We start from the raw sequence: 19493 nt of genomic DNA, 5'->3' as shown, positions 1-19493 counted from the left end.
GTCCATAGCTAGTAGCTAGATGGCTTCTTCTCTCTCTTTGATCTTCAATACAATGTTCTCCTCGATGCTCTTGGAGATCTATTCGATGTAATCTTCTTTTGCGGTGCATTTGTTGAGATCCGATGAATTGTGGATTTATGATCAGATTATCTATGAATATTATTCGAGTCTTCTCTGAACTCTTTTATGCATGATTGAGATAGCTTAGTATTTCTGTTAGATCTATCGATCTGGTTTGGCCTACTAGATTGGTTTTTCTTGCAATGGGAGAGGTGCTTTGTGATGGGTTCAATCTTGCGGTCTCCTCACCCAGTGACAATAGCGGTAGCGAGGCACATATTGTATTGTTGCCAATAAAAAGATGTGGTTTATATCATATTGCTTGAGTTTATCCTTCTACACCATGTCATCTTGCTTAAGGCATTACCCTGTTCTTATGAACTTAATACTCTAGATGCAGGCATGAGTCGGTCGATGTGTGGAGTAATAGTAGTAGATGCAGGCAGGAGTCGGTCTACTTGTCACGGATATGATGCCTATATTCATGACCATTGCCTTAGATATCGTCATAACTTTGCGCTTTTCTATCAATTGCTCAACAGTAATTTGTTTACCCACCGTATGCTTTCTTCAAGGGAGAAGCCTCTAGTGAAACCTATGCCCTCCGGGTCTATTTTCCATCATATATTTTCAGATCTATAAAATCGAAAACCCAAAAATACCTTGCTGCAATTTATTTGTGTATACATCATTTTGCCTTTTACTTATCTTTTAAATCTATCTTTATTAGATCTCACTCTTGCAAGTTACCGTGAAGGGATTGACAACCCCTTTTTCGTGTTGTGTGCAAGTGTTTATTAGTTTGTGCAGGTGCATATTGGGGAATTGCTTGTGCCTCATACTGGATTGATACCTTGGTTCTTAACTGAGGGAAATACTTATCTCTACTTTGCTGCATCACCATTTCCTCTTCAAGGAAAAACTCAACGCAAGCTCAAAAGTATCATTGCCCAAATCTGGAGATGAGAGGATGATCTGTGGCCACTCCATTAATTTGCTTCACTTGTTTGAATCCCCACCTCAGAAGTTCAAAGTTATGAGTTTGATTGTAGAGACGGTCAAGAGGACAACTGCTGGCCAGAAGAGGTCTTGTGGATATACCCCACAAATTCATATGCTTATCAACTCCAAAGTTGGTACAGACACATATCTACTAGATCGTGAGCACCTCCCTCTTCAGCCAGAGTTCGAGGATAATGTGGTGATGATGGATCCCTCACACCCCACATCAGTTGAGGCTCAAGAGAAGGCTCAGGCAACAGCAGTAGCTAAAGCAGCTCAGGAAGCTGCAACTCCCAATGCACCCATTGCCAACCTCAAGTCAAAGAACGATTAGATGATATATCTGCCAGAGGCCACCCTGAGGATTGAGAGGAGTCTGGCCAACATCTCCAAGAACCAGGAGAGTCTATAGTGGGTTGTCGAGACTAAGATTCATGATCTTGATGTGAAGATCACTGAGGTTCAGATATTTGTGGAGAAGCTACAGGCAGATGTTGAGGCAAGCAGTATTGCTGCCGAGGATAGTGGAGATGAGAGACCTGCCACTCAGAGGTTTCAGACGGTACCCAGGGCAGCCAGATCTTCAGTCGTGCCAGTTGCAGACACGAGGCCTACTCACTCTGTACCTACCGCTACTGCTCCAGTGCCACCTCAAGTGTCTACTCCACCAGTTCAATTGACATCTTCAGAGGCATTTGTAGACGCAGTTCTCTCAACGCCATTTACGCACACCAGAGCCACAAGCCAGAAGACCCCTTCAGGATCTCTAGAGGATCGTGCCTAGAGAGATGCATAACTCTATACCTTTTCGAGCTTTTTGGTACTTGTTGCCAAAGGGGAAGAAATTGTATAGATCATTAGGCTTCGAGAGAGAGTGTGTCTCACTTTTGCTCTTTGGTTTTATTGAGTTTTTTGCTACTTTGTTCGTTTGATCCGTGCTGCTTGATCGTTTGATGCTCGTGAGATACTATGTTTGGTTGTGTGGTTGATCATACTTTGCTTAATATGTGCTTAATGCTTATCCCCACAATTATTTGTGTATGATCATTCACTTATGTCTATGGTGATGCATGCATGTTATTTCATTCATATCATTTTGTGCACTCCACCAAGATGTATGTGACATGGAAAAGTGACCCATGATCCTAATCGATTGTGCATTTGCATTCACAAGCAAAATTTTAATACTGCACAAATTTAGGGGGAGCTCTTGCTTATCACATACCTCTCAAAGCGATGATGTACTTCATTCATTTAATCATTTGTCGAAGCTTTGATCTATATGGTGTCATCAATTAACAAAAAGGGGGAGATTGAAAGTGCAACTAATCCCCGAGTGGTTTTGGTAATTCATAACAACATATAGCTCATTTAACTAATATCCATTCCAGATAAATATTTCAGGATGTTCAATGATTGGCATGGCATGGACTAGAGATGTGGAACCCTCAAAATGCTAAGGACAAAGATTGGCAAAAGCTCAAGACTCTTCATTTCTATTTAAGTGATCCAAGATCACATTGAGTCCATATGAAAGCCAATACTATTAAAATGGGATGAGCTGTTGCTTAATGGTCTACTTGCTCAAAATGCTTAGTGATATTGCTCGAAACCCCTCAGCCACATTCTCCATCCAAATATGTCCAAACCCTAATTCCAAGCTCGGCCCCACCGATTCTTTCTACGGAGCCACCAAGTTCATTTAACATAGCCACTGCCAGAAACCCTAATGATTCGGTCACACCGGTACAGATCTCGATCCCACCGATATGGCCTTGCGAGCGCTCTGTGATCTATTGCATTCACTTTGGTCCCACCGAGTTTATGCAATCGGTCTCACCGAGTTGGCTTGAAAGACCCTCCGTTGCTTATTGCTTCACTTCGGTCCCACCGAGTTGATGCAATCGGCACCACCGAGATGATGTTTTCCCTAAGCCCTAGCACATCGGTCCCACCGAGATTCCTAACGTTCATATTTTTGAACAAATCAGTGCCACCGAGTTTCCTAATCGGTGCCACCGAGATGAGTCAAAAGTGTGTAACGGTTGGATTTTGTGTGGAGCCTATATATACCCCTCCACCGCTTCTTCCTCATTGAGGAGAGCCATCAGAACGTGCCTACACTTCCACCATTCATTTTTTGAGACAGAACCACCTACTCATGTGTTGAGATCAAGAGATTCCATTCCAACCTTTTGAACCTTGATATCTAGCCTTCCCCAAGTTGTTTTCCGCTCAAATCCTTCTTCCACCATAGCCAAATATGTGAGAGAGAGTTGAGTGTTGGGGAGACTATCATTTGAAGCACAAGAGCAAGGAGTTCATCATCTACACACCATCTATTACCTTTTGGAGAGTTGTGTCTCCTAGATTGGTTAGGTGTCGCTTGGGAGCCTCCTCGTGATGTGGAGTTGAACCAAGAAGTTTGTAAGGGCAAGGAGATCGCCTACTTTGTGAAGATCTACCCGAGTGAGGCAAGTCCTTCATGGGTGATCGCCATGGTGGGATAGACAAGGTTGCTTCTACGTGGACCCTTCCTGGGTGGAGCCCTCCGTGGACTCGCGCAGCTGTTAACCTCCGTGGGTTGAAGTGTCCATCAACGTGGACGTATGATAGCACCACCTATCGGAACCATGCCAAAAATCTTCATGTCACCATTGTGTTTGCCTTCTCCAAACCCTTCCCTTTACCTTCATATGCAATGTTTTACATTCCACTTCTATACTCTTAGAATTCCATGTGTAGGTTGATTGCTTGGCTTGTGCTACTTGCTAAAATCTGCCCACAACTAAAATTGGGAAAATGATAGATTTTTATTTGGTCAAGTAGTCTAATCATCCCCCTCTAGACATACTTTCAATCCTGCAAGTGGTATCAGAGCTTTGGTCTCCATTAGCCTTGATTTCCATAGCTTTGGTGATCATAGCCTTGGTTTCACAACCTAGGAGAGTATGGCGTCTAGCGAGTGTAACTATCACTGTAGAGGTCCTTATTTTGATGGTACAAATTTTGCTAGTTGGAAGCATAAGATGAAAAATGCATATTCTTGGTCATAACTCCACCGTTTGGGCTGTTCTGCGTGTTGGCTTGCAAGGTGAATTCTTTGAAGATGGTAGAGAACCGGATTGTGAAGCAACCATAGAAGAATTGAAGATGTTGCAATACAATGCTCAAGCTTGCGATATTCTCTTCAATGGATTGTGCCCCAAAGAATTCAACAAAATTAGCCGTCTTGAGAATGCAAAGGAAATTTGGGATACTTTGGTTGATATGCACGAAGGTACCGAGTCTATCAAGCAAAAGTAGGATGTGCTTCAAAGTCAACTTGACATGTACTATAGTGTCGGGGAAATCGACACCTATGGAATCACTCGGATCCCTTCTACGGTTGGCGGTCGCGGGGTTGTGCAAAGAGCGGGTCTGACAGGAAGCTCAAGGATCGTTTACCCAGGTTCGGGCCGCGGAGATGCGTAATACCCTAGTCCTGCTTTGGTGGATGTATTTGAGTGTTCTTGTGTTCTTGAGCTAGCTACGGGGTGCAGCTTGCCCAAAAGATCCGAATCCTTCTCCTGGTCGCCTCGGGCCTCCTTTTATAGGGAAAAGGGGTTGCCACAGTGGCACACATGAGGGGGAAAGGTGTACAGTGGATGAGTCTATCCTCTGGCACCGCCGGACAAACGCATTTAATGCGCTGCCAACGTGCCCCTCTCACTTTATCGGGAACGGCAAGGAAGCACGTCCCAGCTGTCGCCGCCTCGCTTGGCTTCGACACGCGTCCGAGCTGACGAGGCGTCATGGCGCCATGTTGGCTGGCTGCTGGGTTGGCGCGGTGGTGGAGCCTTCACGAAGACCTGCATGCCACCACACAGGTGCTTGCTGAGTCGGTCGTGGAGGCCGCCCGTCGCCACGCAGGTGCCTGCTCAGCTGGTTGAGCTAGCAGCTGCATGGGGATGGCGGTGGAGCCTTGGCAGACGCGGGCCTGGCCGTGGCCCCGTAGGTGTCTTCGGCAAGGGCCTTGCCGGGGCCCCGACAAGGGTCTTGCCGTAGCATCGTGGTCTTCCCCGAAAAGCGTCTTACCGGGGGTCTCGTGGATTTCCTTGGCTAGGATCCCGCCTAGGATCGTCGTCTTCTGGTCCTCCTCTGATCTTGTGTGGGTATGATCTTGACGAAGATCTGCATGCCACCACAGAGGCGCCTCCCGAGCCTTGGTTCCAATGTAGTTGGTTGGTGGTGTTGGAACCCGCGGGCTCAAGGGTGGCCTGCTCTACTGGCATCGGGCAAGTTGCCCCAGCAAGGCTCTTGTCGAGGCCGCGGAGGCTGCCTCGGCAAGGGTCTTGCCGGGGGAGTCCACCTCGCCCTCTTGCTCTTTTGTGTTCTCTGGTCTTGGCGTTGCCTCTGGTCGTCTTGTGCCTTCGGCTTCCCTCCTCTGCCCTGCTTAGTGTGGCCATGGGCGCGGCTCGGACTGTCCGTGCACAAGTAAAGGGGTAAAAAAGGAGTGCCCCTACTTTTGTACACCAACTTATTGGCTTGCTCTCGTCACAAATGAGATTACTGGCTTAGGAAGTGAAGAGATGACCAGCAAATTCATCATCAAGAAGATCCTTAGAGCCTTGGCTGGAAAATATGATACCGTGTGCACATTGATCCAAATGATGCCCAATTACAAAGATCTCAAGCCCACGAAAGTCTTTGGTAGAATTGTTGCTCATGAGATGTCACTCAAGGATAAGGAAGAGCTTCACAATAAGTCAAGTGATGCTTACAAAGCTTCAAGTGATGCCCCTACAACATCAAGTGAGAATCAAGTCTCCAATGAATAATTTAGCTTAATGGTGAAGAACTTCAACAAATTCTATAACAGTAGAAGCAAAGAGAGAAGCTCCAAGTCAAGGTCCTACAATGACAAAAGATCTTCTAGTCATGATCCTAATTGCTACAATTGTGGAAGACCCGGACGCTATTCCAATGAGTGTATGGCTCCCTACAAGAAAACAGAAGACTCACCAAAAAGGAGAAGTACAAGAGGTGAATCACCTCCAAGAGAGAGAAGGACTAGAGATGATCGTTATGAATGAAGACCCTCTCGTAGAAGCAAGGATTCGGAAAGGAAGGATAAGTCAAGGAGTCGGAAAGGAAGGACAAGTCATCAAAGAGCTACACAAGACTAAGACATCAAGCTCACGTTAGTGAATGGGTGTCCGGTTCCGACTCCGACAACTACTTACTAGTAATCTTGTGAAGTTGAATCTAGTTCAATGTTTTGATATTGTGTTGTGGTGTAATTATGTAGTGGTGTTGTGCGAACGTTGACTGCACACCACTTTACCTTTAAGGGCCTAGGGAAGAGCATTGTGTGATTAGTTTGTTCATGGATGGGTGGCTAGAGTGACATATATTACCGTACCCTAAGTTTATAAACCATTGCATGAGGGGTGTTGGAACCATATAATTTATTGCTATGGCTAGATGTTATCTTAACCCAAATTATAAGTATCCGACGTCATGTATGAGTACATAGCAAACCGAGCATTTTCAATGGCAAGTCTTGGGACGCAAGGATGGCAAGTTATTTGAGACACGACAATTTTCTATCAAAAAATAAACTGAAGCACGAAGTTGCCATGCTTGCCAACTAAAGTTGACATACTCGCGTCACTAAAGCTGCCATCGAAAACATTTGATTTTCCATGTGCTCGTATCTTGTTGGCACCGCCTTCTCACGGCACCGCTTCTTCTTCCTGTCGGTTACCTCACACAACTCTCTTCTCACTTTTCTCTCAACACAAATAACACTCTCATGAACACATACGACCAGGACACACACACACACACACACACACATCTATCCAAGGAAGAAATCCTAATAGCTTTGCCAAGAGTCCTTTCTCCTTGGTCGCGTGAGAGGCTACATCTTTTCTTTACCCTCACAACCTCTTTCATTATCAATGCAACAACTATATATACACGCAACTCAACAACTAGCTGATCCGCCACTTAGGCCACTTACCACATGAAGTGCTCCACTACTCAACTAACTAACCCACACATTGATGATCCACAAGTATAGGGGATCGCAACATTCTTCGAGGGCATTATTTCATCCAAGTTTATTGATTCGATACAAGGGGAGTCAAAGAGTATTTATAAGCCTTAGTAGTTGAGTTGTCAATCCAACCACACCTGAGAAGTTATTTCCTTGCAATAAGATATTAGTAGCACAGTAATATGATAGTTTTGATAGCAGTGGTAACAATAGCAATTGTAATAGTAACGGTAGCAGTAGCAGTTTTGTAGTAATTAGAACAATAGCAACAGTAGTGCTTCAAGAAAGACAATATTATGAGAAAGCATATGCATGGAGTAGCGATGGATATTTGGATGACATTCATCATATAAAGTCACAACCTAGAGCTTCTTGCGACCTTGCCGTATCTCACAACGTCGTCGGCATCTTGTCGTGCTCGTCGCATCGCACGACAGTCCGACATCTTGCCTCCTTTGTGCACACAACCGAAGCTTCATTGGCCTACATACACTTTCCTATACCATCTAAACTACATGAAAAATCAAACTAAACATGGTGATACAAAATAACAAGATTAGGGCTAACATACCTGACGTTCGGGCGTTATCAGATTCCAACTTAATACTCTTGTATTTGCGGATGGTTGCGTAAGAGGTGTAATCATAAGTGAGTTGTTTGTACAAGTAAGAACAACACCTTATCATAGGTTCCACCACACAACAAACTATCAAAACAATAAAATGTAAGTCAATGAATCTTGATGAAAGTAACTTGGTGTAACTCCTATGTGTCCTCGAGAATGCTTTGATCCCTATAAGTAAAACAACTGGCTTGTCCTTAGCATATTTAAGGAATGAGCCACTTGCTGCACCATTGCACTTTTGTTACTATTTACTTTCTTGCAATTGCTCTTGCTTTCAAACGAACAATCAAACACTCTTTCTACTTTCTAAATGAACTCTTGCTAATTTTCATCAACCAATTCCTTCTACTCCTTGTTGGGCCCGACACTCTCATTTATCGTAAAGGCTATGATAGATCCCCTACACTTGTGGGTCATCACCCGTCCCCGTGTTCAAATCCTGCTGTCGCCAACAATCCTCACCTCCCTAGTGCACGAATCAGTGCTAGGCGTGGAGTTTTACCAAACAAGAGATGTTCCTGAGCAACCACTCCGCTCGACTGATCTAAACCCGAATAATTGTTGCCACCAGCACCGACTAATCACTCTACATGGATGCAACAAGAGGGTGGGATTTGACCGACCAGACAAAGAGAATCACCAAATCAAAAACGTCGCCAAGGAACTTGAGCTCTGGATACTAATTTGCGAGGACCCAGATATGACCGAGGGGAATTTGGGACAAGAAATTGACTAATCAAGGGAACGAGCTAGAGTTTAAGGCTAGATCGAGAGGGCCATCCTATATTACTATAGCTATAAGGTATCGAGTTCCAGCCATTAGGCAATGGGCAATTCAATATGCTCCACACAAGCCATAACCCTACTTAAATAGGTAGCTCATTACTCACTACAATGATGAAGGTATAAACATGCATAACTATTGTATAACGGTAAAAGGGATCTGATGGCTTAGTGACGAGACCGGAAGGGGATCCTTGTGAGTCGTTGGATCAGATTGGGGCGATATTGCAAGAAGTGCTACACCTAACTGAAGAAAACATACAACTTCAAGTTTAGGTTCTCACCCTCCACACGTGATCTAGAGGTGACGAGAGTATCCGTCCCTCTCTCGTTGGCGCCCATCGCCGGTTCGTCCCTTCCCAGGTGACCCTATGAGCCAAGGAGGTGTGGCAGGCCTCGGTCCCTCGCGGGCTGGAGGGTTCCCATATTTTCCTTACGTAGTCTTCGTGTCATGGTCGGGGTGGCAAGGTGGCGGCCTCCTCGAGTAAGAATGATGTCCTTCGCGCCATTTTGTGCTCCGGTGATGTGCCCTAGCATCGGCAGAGGGTGCATGCGGGTATTTTTCTAGCGGATTTGCTTGGGTCCGGTTAGTGTTGGTCTACAACGAATCTGTATGATCATTTTGATCTGTGTTTTTCTTCATCAACGATATTTTGTTGCTCTTGTGCATTGGCCCTTTAGGGTCTAAGCACGACTACTTCTCGAGTGTCAACGACTAGCTAATTGTCCGTGCGTTGCAACGGGGCATACACATTCTAGTGGTTCAATACCAATTGTGTAAATCTTACACCCATCATATTATAGATTTTGTAAGATTTTATTTGAGTATGAGTTGGAAAGATAAGGAAAGTTTTGATTTGATTTGATTTGGTAATGTTTGATTTGATTTAGTTAAGGTTTTGGTAAGACTTGATTTGAATGCATGACATGGGGGAGAAGGAGTTGGACATGCGAACGTACAATCACAGATGAGGGAGGGACGATGATGACGACGCGCCCTCGGCTCGCTCGAGTGCTTGTCTCCACAAACTCGACCGTGATTTTTGATACTTCTAGGGATCTTTGTGCTTTATTGATCGGGGACTATTTTCATAAAAATAAAGCGTGGTCCATAATTTTCTGGATATTCTCAATATTTTTGATAGGGTTATTCTCGAACTATTGTGCTTGGAGGTATATTTTTATGTCCTCGGTGAAGTTTTTCTTCTTGTAGTGAAAGTTTTTTACTCGGACTTCACTTGCTTCTTGTATTTTTCATGTCCACAATTTGTATACACATGCCATTGGGATCGAGGCAGTCCATTTTCCAAACTTGAGAACAGTAACCGGAAAAGCTCAAAATGAGCATGAACAAACGTCATGTTGCATTTTCAGTGTCCTCAATGATTGAGAATTTGAGATGGCAAATGCCCCAAAGAATTACCAACAGAATTGGCGCATGCCTGTATGTATTGGATCTTAGCTGATCTATCAAAAGAATAAACTGAAAACTGGATACTGAGCATGAACTGAAAACTGAATATCACACAGAATGAGCATGAACTGAAAACTGAATACACAGAATGAGCATGAACAATGAGAGCATTGAATTATTCAGTACAACTTGAGATATGTTGCACTAACTGAACCAGCAATAACATCGATGTACCACCATGTCCTCAGAATAACTGGAACCAGCAATAACAAATCAAAGCCAAAAAAGCATAAAAGATAGCATGTCCAAACCAAAAAAATGTGTTGGTGTCAGGGAGCGACAACCACACTACTGTATCCCATCAACGTAAACACCCCAAACCCATCCCCATCAACTCATGCAGGCCTGCTTACTCCTCCTCGTCATCATCGTCGTGGAACCGGAGATGCTTCCCCTCCGGCACCGGCAGGCCCCTCAGCAGCGCGCCGTGCTCCGCCGCCGCGTTCTCCACCTCCTTCCTCTCCACGATCTCGTCGTCGCTGTTGTAGACGAACCGGGTGTGCCTGCCCTCGAATGGCGGCAGCCCAACCTTCTTCTTCTCCTCCTCCTCGAACACCGACATCTTGCTCATCCCCTCGCACAGATCATCAAAGCACTCGCTATCATCATCGTCGTCTTCCCAGTCCTCATCCTCGGTGTAGTACTCTCCTTCCGGCTCCTCCTCGGTATTGTACTCTTCTTCCAGCTCTCCCACGGTGTCAACACCGATCTCCTCCTCTTCCTTCTCCTCAGAGCTGACATTGACCTGGATGGACCAAACCGACGAGCTGTCGTCGTCAGCTGATCTGTCGCTGCTGCTCACGTGGAATGCCAGGGATGATCCATCCGTGGACTGGTCCGATTTCCCTGGGGAGTCGTCGAACACCAGCGCGCGGTTGGGCGGGGGATCAGCAATTGCCTGCACAAAAACAGCAGTGGCAACACAGCTCAAGCCCAGATGCAACAATAAAGCTGACGGCACGTGATCTGTTTAGGGCCTCCGATCGATCAATCGAGCAGGGAAACAGAATTAATCGGTTGCCGCTGTACGCTCTCTTCTCCGGCCTCCGTGACAGTCCCAAGTTAGGCTGCGGCACGTGACAAGCACAGGCAGGCCCGTTCATCCTGTTGTGCCGCCGCCGAAGGTAGACGAAGCGGACGGCGACACCAGCCGCTGCTCCCCGTCTCCATCAACACCAACAAATTAGATACTTGGAATTCGGGACTGGAGCTTGCCATGTAAAACTGTAGCATTACGAACACTACTCACACAACAACACTGCGTACCAATTTAGCTCGTGATGCCTGGGCGTCAATTCTAAATCCAACCTTAAGCAAGCTAGCACCTTCACAACTGTGAACTAATTATGAGAAATGGAAGCGGCACTAACTAGCACCATGTTCTCCCCCTCTGCAATGGCGACCAGCTCGGCAGCGCGACCGAAGGAGAGCAACGTGTTCTCCTACTCCCTCCCGTCCAGACCCGTGCCCACCGCAGCCCACCCACCGTGTCATCCCCAGCCTGCTGCGGCCCCACACCACCCTGCCAACGGCACGAATGGCAGCACCGGCAGCCTTCCTCTAGCCGCCCCTCGGGGTGTGGACATCCAGCAGAAGCAGCTGTGGGATCTACACTAATGAACTGCCAAAAGTGCCCCTGGCATCTGAATATACTACCTGAATTATGGCGTAGTATTGCTATATCTGGACCGTTGAACCACAAAAATAAATGGCTTAAAATATTTTGATGTACCGTAAAAGGTCTCATCAAAATTTATCAAGTAGTGTAGGACACAATAAACATCTTTGGTCTGCCTATCGTTAAGGGTATCATGTACCAGGCTATGCTACTCACAAATAGTACTACTGTAAAACACAAGGGATCAGGCTATGCAAACACATGGTTAATTTTACAGAATTGATATATCATGCGCAGCTCAACAAGTGATGATCAATACAATGCAAGGTTTGATCTTTGAGTTGTTGCACGGAGATAACTAAACATAAGAAGCAAAACAGAAATTGACAAAATCGATCTTTGAGTTGTTCACGGAGTTAAGACGGAGATCGGTACCTGCAGCTTAGGAATCAGTTCCTCCTGCTCGAGGACGCAGGGCAGCACGGACTCCCCACGGGCGGCGGAATCGGCCCAGAGCTGCGGCGTGTTGAACGGGGTGGGGGCGAGGAGCTGCGCCGGCGACCTGGTGACGCCGAGCAGCGCGTGGATGCGGACCGGCCTGATAGCGGCGGCGGCAGCGCCCTCCTCGTCGACCTTCTGCAGGAGCGTCTTGACCTGGCCGCGCAGCAGCGCCTCGCCAGAGCCGGGCGTGCAGCGGGGCCTGGGGCGGTTCTTGGCGCCAGCGGTGGCGGCCTGTGGGGTCCTGTCGGCGGCGTGGACGAGGCCGCCAGCGGCGAGGCCGACGATGGGGGAGTCGTTGGTGATGTCGTGCAGCGCGGCGCGCGGAGCGTCTCCTCCCTTGGCGGCGGCCTTCTTGGATCTGCTGCAGGTCACATCCGCGGCGGCACTCTTCTCTGCAGGGGGAGAATCGAATCCAAGAACTGCGATCAGCACAGGGATTTCCGAGTAGAAGTATCACGACGGGATCCATAAGCGATCTGGTAGGGAGCGAGGGAATTGCGGTCGATCGTGGGGGGGGGGGGGGGGGGGGGGAACTCACGGGCGGATGCGGCGGCGAGCGAGCGGGTGATCCTCCTGGTGGATAGCGGCGTCTCCATCGCTGGCTGGTTCTTGCGCGCGGAGACGACGAGATGGGGGCGCGCTTCACGTCGCTGAGGCTGAGAGACGCGAGGAGAGGAGGGAAGGCGGCGGCGGCGGCGGCGATGGCAGCAATCGAGGGTGGGGGAGGAGAGAGATGGGAGGCGGCTTTAAAGGATTTGAACGACGCTCGGAGTCGGGGTTGGACTTGGAGGAGAGTACAACGGTAATATGACCGTTGTCTCACGCGTCCGGAGAGAACGAGCCGTTGGTTTTGCCGTTGAGGAAGTCGCACGCGCGCTACGTGGGCCTGTAACCTACTACTACAGGCCCAGCTCGCTTGTGGGAGCGAGTACGTTCCGTCTACGGACGGATGTGCCTTGTTCGGTACGTACGGGCCACGCTGGACATATGGTCCCACATATCTTACTCGCTCTTGAGTGTAGTCGGTGCATCCAAGGCTGTTTGCACACAGACATGTCATTGTGTATACCCCGACATCGAGCGCGATACGCAAGACACGTCACCAAATGAGCCTTGTTGGGAGTGCGATGCGCAAGACACGCCGGTGAGGTCATTTGAGGACCCGAAGCCCCACACATCTGGAAAGGACCTTGTCAGGACACGTGGCGGCTATGAGTTGCTCTAGGTCGATCTGATCGCCTCTAGGACCTCGAGGTTCGCTGCTGTCGAACACGGAAACGAGAAAAAAAATAGGGTAAAGAAGAAAAAATAAAGGTAAAATGTGATAGATCTATTGATTCATTGTGTGTTGTTTAATAGGTCATCGCTTCTCATCTATATACGAGACAGATGAACTTTCCGTATAATAAAAATACGTGGATTACTATCCAAAACATCAAATATACCCTAACACGGACGCATAGGTCTGAAGGATTCCGGTTGCCAAATGTACCAGATAGCTCCCTTGCGTCGGTCCCTTGCGCCGGCCATGGAGATCTCGTACGATCTTGGACCAAAATGACTCCAACAACAAACTTGTCCTTCTCGACGAGACAAAAAAAAAACCTCATGCTCAACACTTCTCCATCCGAGGACATCTTAAGGTGTATTTGCGTGAGTAAAAAAGTATATTTTTTCCCATATCTAGTTTTTCGCGCACATCTTTAAAATGCTTCTGTTGTGTCCGGAGGGTGCCCGGAGATTCCCCATAGGCTCTGGACCAGCCTGGAGTGTTCAGGCACTTTCAGTGCAATCCACAGTTTTGGTTGTAACTTTTGCATAGAGCCTCATATTAAGATGATTCAAAAGCAAAATTGTTCGCATCAACGAGATGAAGAATTTTTATTTTAGTTACTTTTCCATTTGAGGTCATCTTAATTCCAGTTTTAGCCATGGATTTTTTGTGTCTCAATAGAGGCTCCTCTCCAACTCTTTTCGAGTGGCGTCATCAGCCAGAGTGGGGATTGGAGAGGAAGTCGGGCCGCCACTATGTACAATTTGTGTGGAACTAGGCATCCAATCATAGTTGCCTTAAGTACATTTGGCTTGTTGTCATACTAGAATTGTGACATGGCGCTCATGAGCTGCCCTTGTTGTCCCCTGCCCCTTCGCCCACTTGTCCTCCATTGTGGATGATGGCCGCTAGGGAGCGATCCGATGATGACTCCTGTAATAAGCTCGATGGATGGTCCCATGATTTAGAGGGATATCCCCTCTTCTTCCTCTCCCCTCACGGCCACCATGGTGGCGGAGATAGTGAAAGAGTGACGCCGAGCTCCAGATCCATGCTATTGGGTTGTGACGACTTAACATTGCCGATGAGGGATGGGTTACATTGCCCACTGATGTCCCCAATGGGCAACGATGGTCGACTATCGTCCGTGAAGACTTCACCCTATTGCCGAAGTGCAGTTTTTCGGAGAAATGTCGCTCCTCTTATTCCTCCTGGCCTAGATGTCGATAAGGAGGCACTCTCCCTCCTCCAACTACAGGCGGAGTGGTGGTCATGGATATAATCCTGACAATACTATGGGGGTAGGAATGTAGAGGCAATCGTATCTACTGAACGTGTAGATGAAGAGGTTGAGGGAGATGGTCTTCGAAGGCTCGTCGTCATACAAAGAGGAGGAAGACGACGATGACTTTGACACTGTTTTAGGCATGATCTTCAATGATGATGTTCGGCAGCCTAGGAGAGGATCACAGTTTGGTTGCATACACATCAACCTGATAGAGTGGAGGGTCATGCCAATATCTTGAGAGACCACTTTGACCCAAAGCCAACCTATCTGGAGAAGTACTTCCGCCGGTGCTTTTGGATGCACACAAGTCATTTTCTGGCCATTGCAAAGGCCGTTGAGAGATACGATGACTGGTTCAAGCTTCGGGGAAATGCATGCGGAGAGATAAGTGCAAGCCCTTTGATGAAGTGCATTAAGGCTGTTTGAGTCTTGGCATATGAGTGTTCAGCCGATGCAATTGATGCATATGTCTGCATTGGTGATGACACAATTGTGTAGGTTGTTCGAAGGTTCACTAAAGCAGGGATCGTTGTCTTTGGCCCGGAGTACTTGAGAGCACCAACCAAGGAAGACACCCAGAGGCTGATGACCGAGAGTGGAGCTAGAGGATGGTCAGGGATGCTTGTATCACTTGACTGTATGCACTAGACATGGAAGAATTGTCCTGCAGGGTGAAGGGTCAGTACAAAGACCACTGCAACGATCCAATGATCAATCTTGAGGCAGTTGCATCGAAGAATCTTTGGACATGGCATTCATTCTTTGGTTTGCATGGCTCTCACAGTGACTTAAATGTGCTGTCGAGATCACCATTGTTTTCTAGGCTTATTACACGTGAAGCTCCTGCTTGCAACTACTCGGTCAACGGGCACAACTACTCGATGGGTTACTCTTCTAGGCATCTATCCACCATGGGCCACCTTGGTCAAAACAATTCCGCGTCCAAAAGGTAACAAATATTCACTTTGCCCAATGTTAAGAAGCTGCTAGGAAAGATGTTGAGAGAGCCTTCGGTGTGCTGCAGAAGCGCTTTGCAATTGTTCGTGGCCCTGCCGAGTACTGGAGCTCCAAGGTTCTATGGAGGATCATGACTTGTTGCATCATATTGCATAACATGGTCATTGAAGATGAGAGGGATATGCCTGAGAACTTTTGGCACATCACCAATGGGACTCCAGTTGAGCCAGAATATGATATGAATAGGGTCCTGGCATTCTTTGAGGAGCATTGCAAGATCAAGAACCGACAAGTTCATGCTCAGCTCCAACAAGATCATATTGAGCATAACTGGTAACGTCTTAGCGAGTCCTAATTGTTCTATTCACATGCTATTTGTTACATTTAGAGCATTCGGCGTGTTTAAATTTGAATAATTCGGTTTGTAAACTATATTCGTGATTTGATTGAACATTCAAATTTATATTTAGTTTTTATATGTGTGCTAATATGTAGTTGCAATGTATACTACAATTGCAAAGTTTAGAAAAAAACAAAATTCACTTTGTTAAATATATCGGCTAGGTCCAGCCAAAACTTAGTGGAGTAAATATACTCCACTAAGTGTTCACTCCACCGGATACTCCACTATTTTTAGGTCGTCAGTTAGAAATGCCATAAGCACATGTAATAAGACGTACAATAATGACTAGTTGAAGTATTTATATAGAATAGATACTATATTGTCTTATATTCAACGGGTTAAGAATTTGCATCCATTTTTCAACCAGTTCCCTCAAACGGTTCCACATGTGTGTGCCCCCACGAATTTTCGGGTTGTTCTGGTGTAAAAAAGGACAGAAGGAGCGAGTCATGATGTTCTAGAACATGGAAAGCTTCGGTTTTGGGGACTTGGGATCATGTTGTTCATGTTTGAGAGTCAGATGAGGGTAGGACCAGGATAAGGAATAGATTTTTTTTATGGGAAGGCCTTGACAGCTAGCTTTATTGATCAATCAAATTTACATCATCCGCTAGAAATTTTACAATAAAATCAGGCGGTGCATCCACCCACAAGGATGGAGTGTTTGCACCACCCCAGCTAGCTAGCTCATGAGCAACACAATTTGATTCCCGATTGCAATGCTCGATAGTCACCTTCCCTTTGTCCCTGAGTAGAATTCTACACTCTTCGAAGATTGGAGCTGCCACCATAGCATGACCTTCATTCAGCCGAAGGCAATCCACCACAACAATATTGTCCATCCTCACCATTACGTTGCTGCACCCAAGATTCTGCAATAACTTTAGACCTTCGCGCAGTGCCGCCGCTTCTGCCGAAACCACATCTGTGACATGCAGCAGGTTGGCAGTAGTTGCTGCAATGAAACCTCCACGATTGTCCCTGACCACCGCTCCACACCCACCTGAGTGATCGCTTTCCTGGAAAGAAGCATCGCCATTTAGGATCTATTGGCATTAAAGCGCGATCAACCATTTGTTCAATCTAGGTGTATTCTTTGGCTTTCCCGATGCTCGTACGTAGTTTAGAGTTAAAGCATGGATTGCCATTGACGTTTTAACCGGTGAGGCTAAATCTTCTCCCCGTACGAACTGTCTTCTTTGCCACCACAAATACCAGCAAGTTGCAGCAATCAGTTCCGGTATTTCAATTGGGCCCGAATATGTCCGCTGATACGAGGAGTCACATAATAAGAACTCAATTACTCCCGCTCTGAGACGGTCAACCGAACTGGCTTCCGCTGTTTCATGTGCCATACCCAGAGCTGCCCACACTTCGCGAACTCTGGCACATTTAAATAGGGCGTGACTCACGTCCTCAGCTCCACGCTTGCAAAATTGGACACAGTACCAATGTGACGATTAGTCAAAACACTAAAGCATGGTATCGCATTATGTAGACACCTCCAAATAAAGATCTTTATCTTCCCTGGCAGTTTAAGGTTCCAAATCTTCCTCCACACCGGATGTGGTGCAGATCCGCTCTGGCAGTGACTCATCACTCCATCTTTGATATAGGTGTCTTCCCATTGTTTTATAATAGGCTGATCACACTAAAAAAATGCCATTCTTAGTCAAGTGCCACGCCACATAGTCCTCTGTAGCCTGTTGGTGTAGAGCAATTTGCAGTATGCGCTCAACATCTATATGCCAAAAGGTGTCTCTGATAAGTTGCTCGTCCCACTCGCCCGAAGATGGGTCAATAAGATCACTGACTTTCGATAGCAGTTGGTTGCCACAAACAGTGAGCACTTTCCTAGAAGCACTATTTGGGATCTAGTAATCACTCCAAATATTTATCTTTGTTCCATCCCCCACTCTCTAGATGCAGCCTTTCTTGAAGGTTTGGACTCCCGCCCAAATACTTTGCCAAACAAAAGACGATCCTTTCTTTAGTTCACAATTTAGTATGTCACCACTAGGGTAATATCTGGCTCTCATAACTCTAGCACAAAGTGAGTCAAAATTCTCAATCAACCTCCAACATTGCTTGGCCAACATAGCCAAGTTAAAACTGTGAATATCCCGGAACCCCATACCTCCTTTCTCCTTTGGCACACACATCTTCCACCATGCGAACCAATGCATTCTCTTGTGGTTTTCCTCATCTCCCCACTAGTACGGCGACATTGCATCAGTGATCTCCTTACAATTTTTTTCCGGGAATTTGAACACACTCATCGCGTATGTTGGGATGGCTTGGGCCACCGCTTTGAGAAGAGCTTCTTTGCCACCGAAGGATAGGGTTCTCTCCTTCCATCCATTGACCATGATCTGGATCCTTTCAATTAGATGGTGGAAGAAAGTAACTTTGTCTACACCAATCATGGACGGAAGGCCCAAATACTTATCAGAGAGAGACTCTGTCATAATGTTCAGTATCTGGCACACCTCAGCCTTAACTTCCACATCTGTATTCGGGCTAAAGAAAATGGAGCACTTCGCCCCACTCACGAGTTGTCCTGAGGCTGAACAATAATCATCTAATAATTATCTTAGGGTTTGTGCATTTGTAGGGTCTTCTCTCATCAAAACAAGAGAATCATCAGCAAATAACAAATGAGAAATGACAGGAGATTCGTGGCACACCTTTACTACATTCAAATTACCAGCAACTTCGTCGTGCGCAATTAAGGCCGATAAATCTTCAGCACATAGTAAGAATAGATACGGCGATAGCGGGTCTCCCTGCCGAAGACCTCTCATGGAAGTGAAAGGTAATGTCTCGTTTGAATTAAACCTTACTTTATACTCCACAGATGTGAAACATGCCATGATCATTTGGACCCATCTGCTAGCAAAACCAAGTCTGTTCAACATTGCCTCCAAAAATACCCACTCAACTCTGTCATAGGCTTTATGCATATCGAGTTTTACCGCACATGTCCCCACTTTGCCCTTTTTCCTCTTCTTCATTGTATGTAAGCACTCATATGCCACTATCACATTATTAGTGATGATACGGCCAAGTACAAATGCGCTTTGTGTTTCACTAATGATATCTGGAAGAAAAACTTTCAATCTTGAGGCTAACATCTTCGAGATCACTTTATACACAACATTACACAAACTTATAGGTCTGAACCGCGTGATCATCTCGGGGTTGTCAACCTTTGGAATAAGCACAATAGTAGTTGTATTCCACCCTTCTGGAATTACCCCAGTATTAACTGCTTGCAAAACTTCTTTCACCAAATCTTCCCCCAAAATAGGCCAGAATTTTTTATAGAAAATTGCGTGCAATCCGTCTGGCCCGGGAGCTTTCAGGTATCCTATAGAAAATAATGCTCTCTTCACCTCTTCTGCAGAATAAGGGGCCAACAGAGAATTATTCATATAACTCAAAACACAAGGTTTAAATTTATTTA

At 46.3% G+C, this 19493-nt stretch overlaps 1 protein-coding gene across 2 annotated transcripts; it reads right to left on the bottom strand.

The window, feature by feature from the left end:
* Positions 1–10076: 10076 nt before the first annotated feature.
* On the bottom strand, positions 10077–12883 carry LOC123181493 (uncharacterized). 2 transcript variants are annotated; one of them, XM_044593761.1, is made up of 3 exons: positions 12645–12883; positions 12041–12498; positions 10077–10885 (listed from the first exon to the last, which is right to left on the bottom strand). In XM_044593761.1, the coding sequence occupies exons 1-3, from the start codon at positions 12700–12702 to the stop codon at positions 10337–10339; spliced, it is 1065 nt and encodes a 354-aa protein (XP_044449696.1). In that variant the 5' UTR covers positions 12703–12883; the 3' UTR covers positions 10077–10336. The 2 variants fall into 2 exon arrangements, with proteins under 2 accessions (XP_044449696.1, XP_044449695.1); XM_044593760.1 differs by having other exon boundaries at positions 12041–12525; positions 12645–12870.
* Positions 12884–19493: the final 6610 nt, after the last annotated feature.

This window comes from Triticum aestivum, chromosome 1D (assembly GCF_018294505.1).
Source record: "Triticum aestivum cultivar Chinese Spring chromosome 1D, IWGSC CS RefSeq v2.1, whole genome shotgun sequence".
Lineage (NCBI taxonomy): Eukaryota > Viridiplantae > Streptophyta > Magnoliopsida > Poales > Poaceae > Triticum > Triticum aestivum.
Note: the sequence above shows the minus strand (reverse complement) of the source record. Positions and strands in the feature narration are given on the sequence as shown.

Excerpts from the sequence above, each read along its gene's own strand:
- LOC123181493 (XM_044593760.1), bottom strand. The coding sequence starts at position 12,702 with ATGGAGACGCCGCTATCCACCAGGAGGATCACCCGCTCGCTCGCCGCC. Across the intron at positions 12,526-12,644 it reads GCTCGCCGCCGCATCCGCCC|TTCTTGGATTCGATTCTCCC; the intron begins GTGAGTTCCCCC and ends TGCTGATCGCAG. Across the intron at positions 10,886-12,040 it reads AACTGATTCCTAAGCTGCAG|GCAATTGCTGATCCCCCGCC; the intron begins GTACCGATCTCC and ends GTTTTTGTGCAG.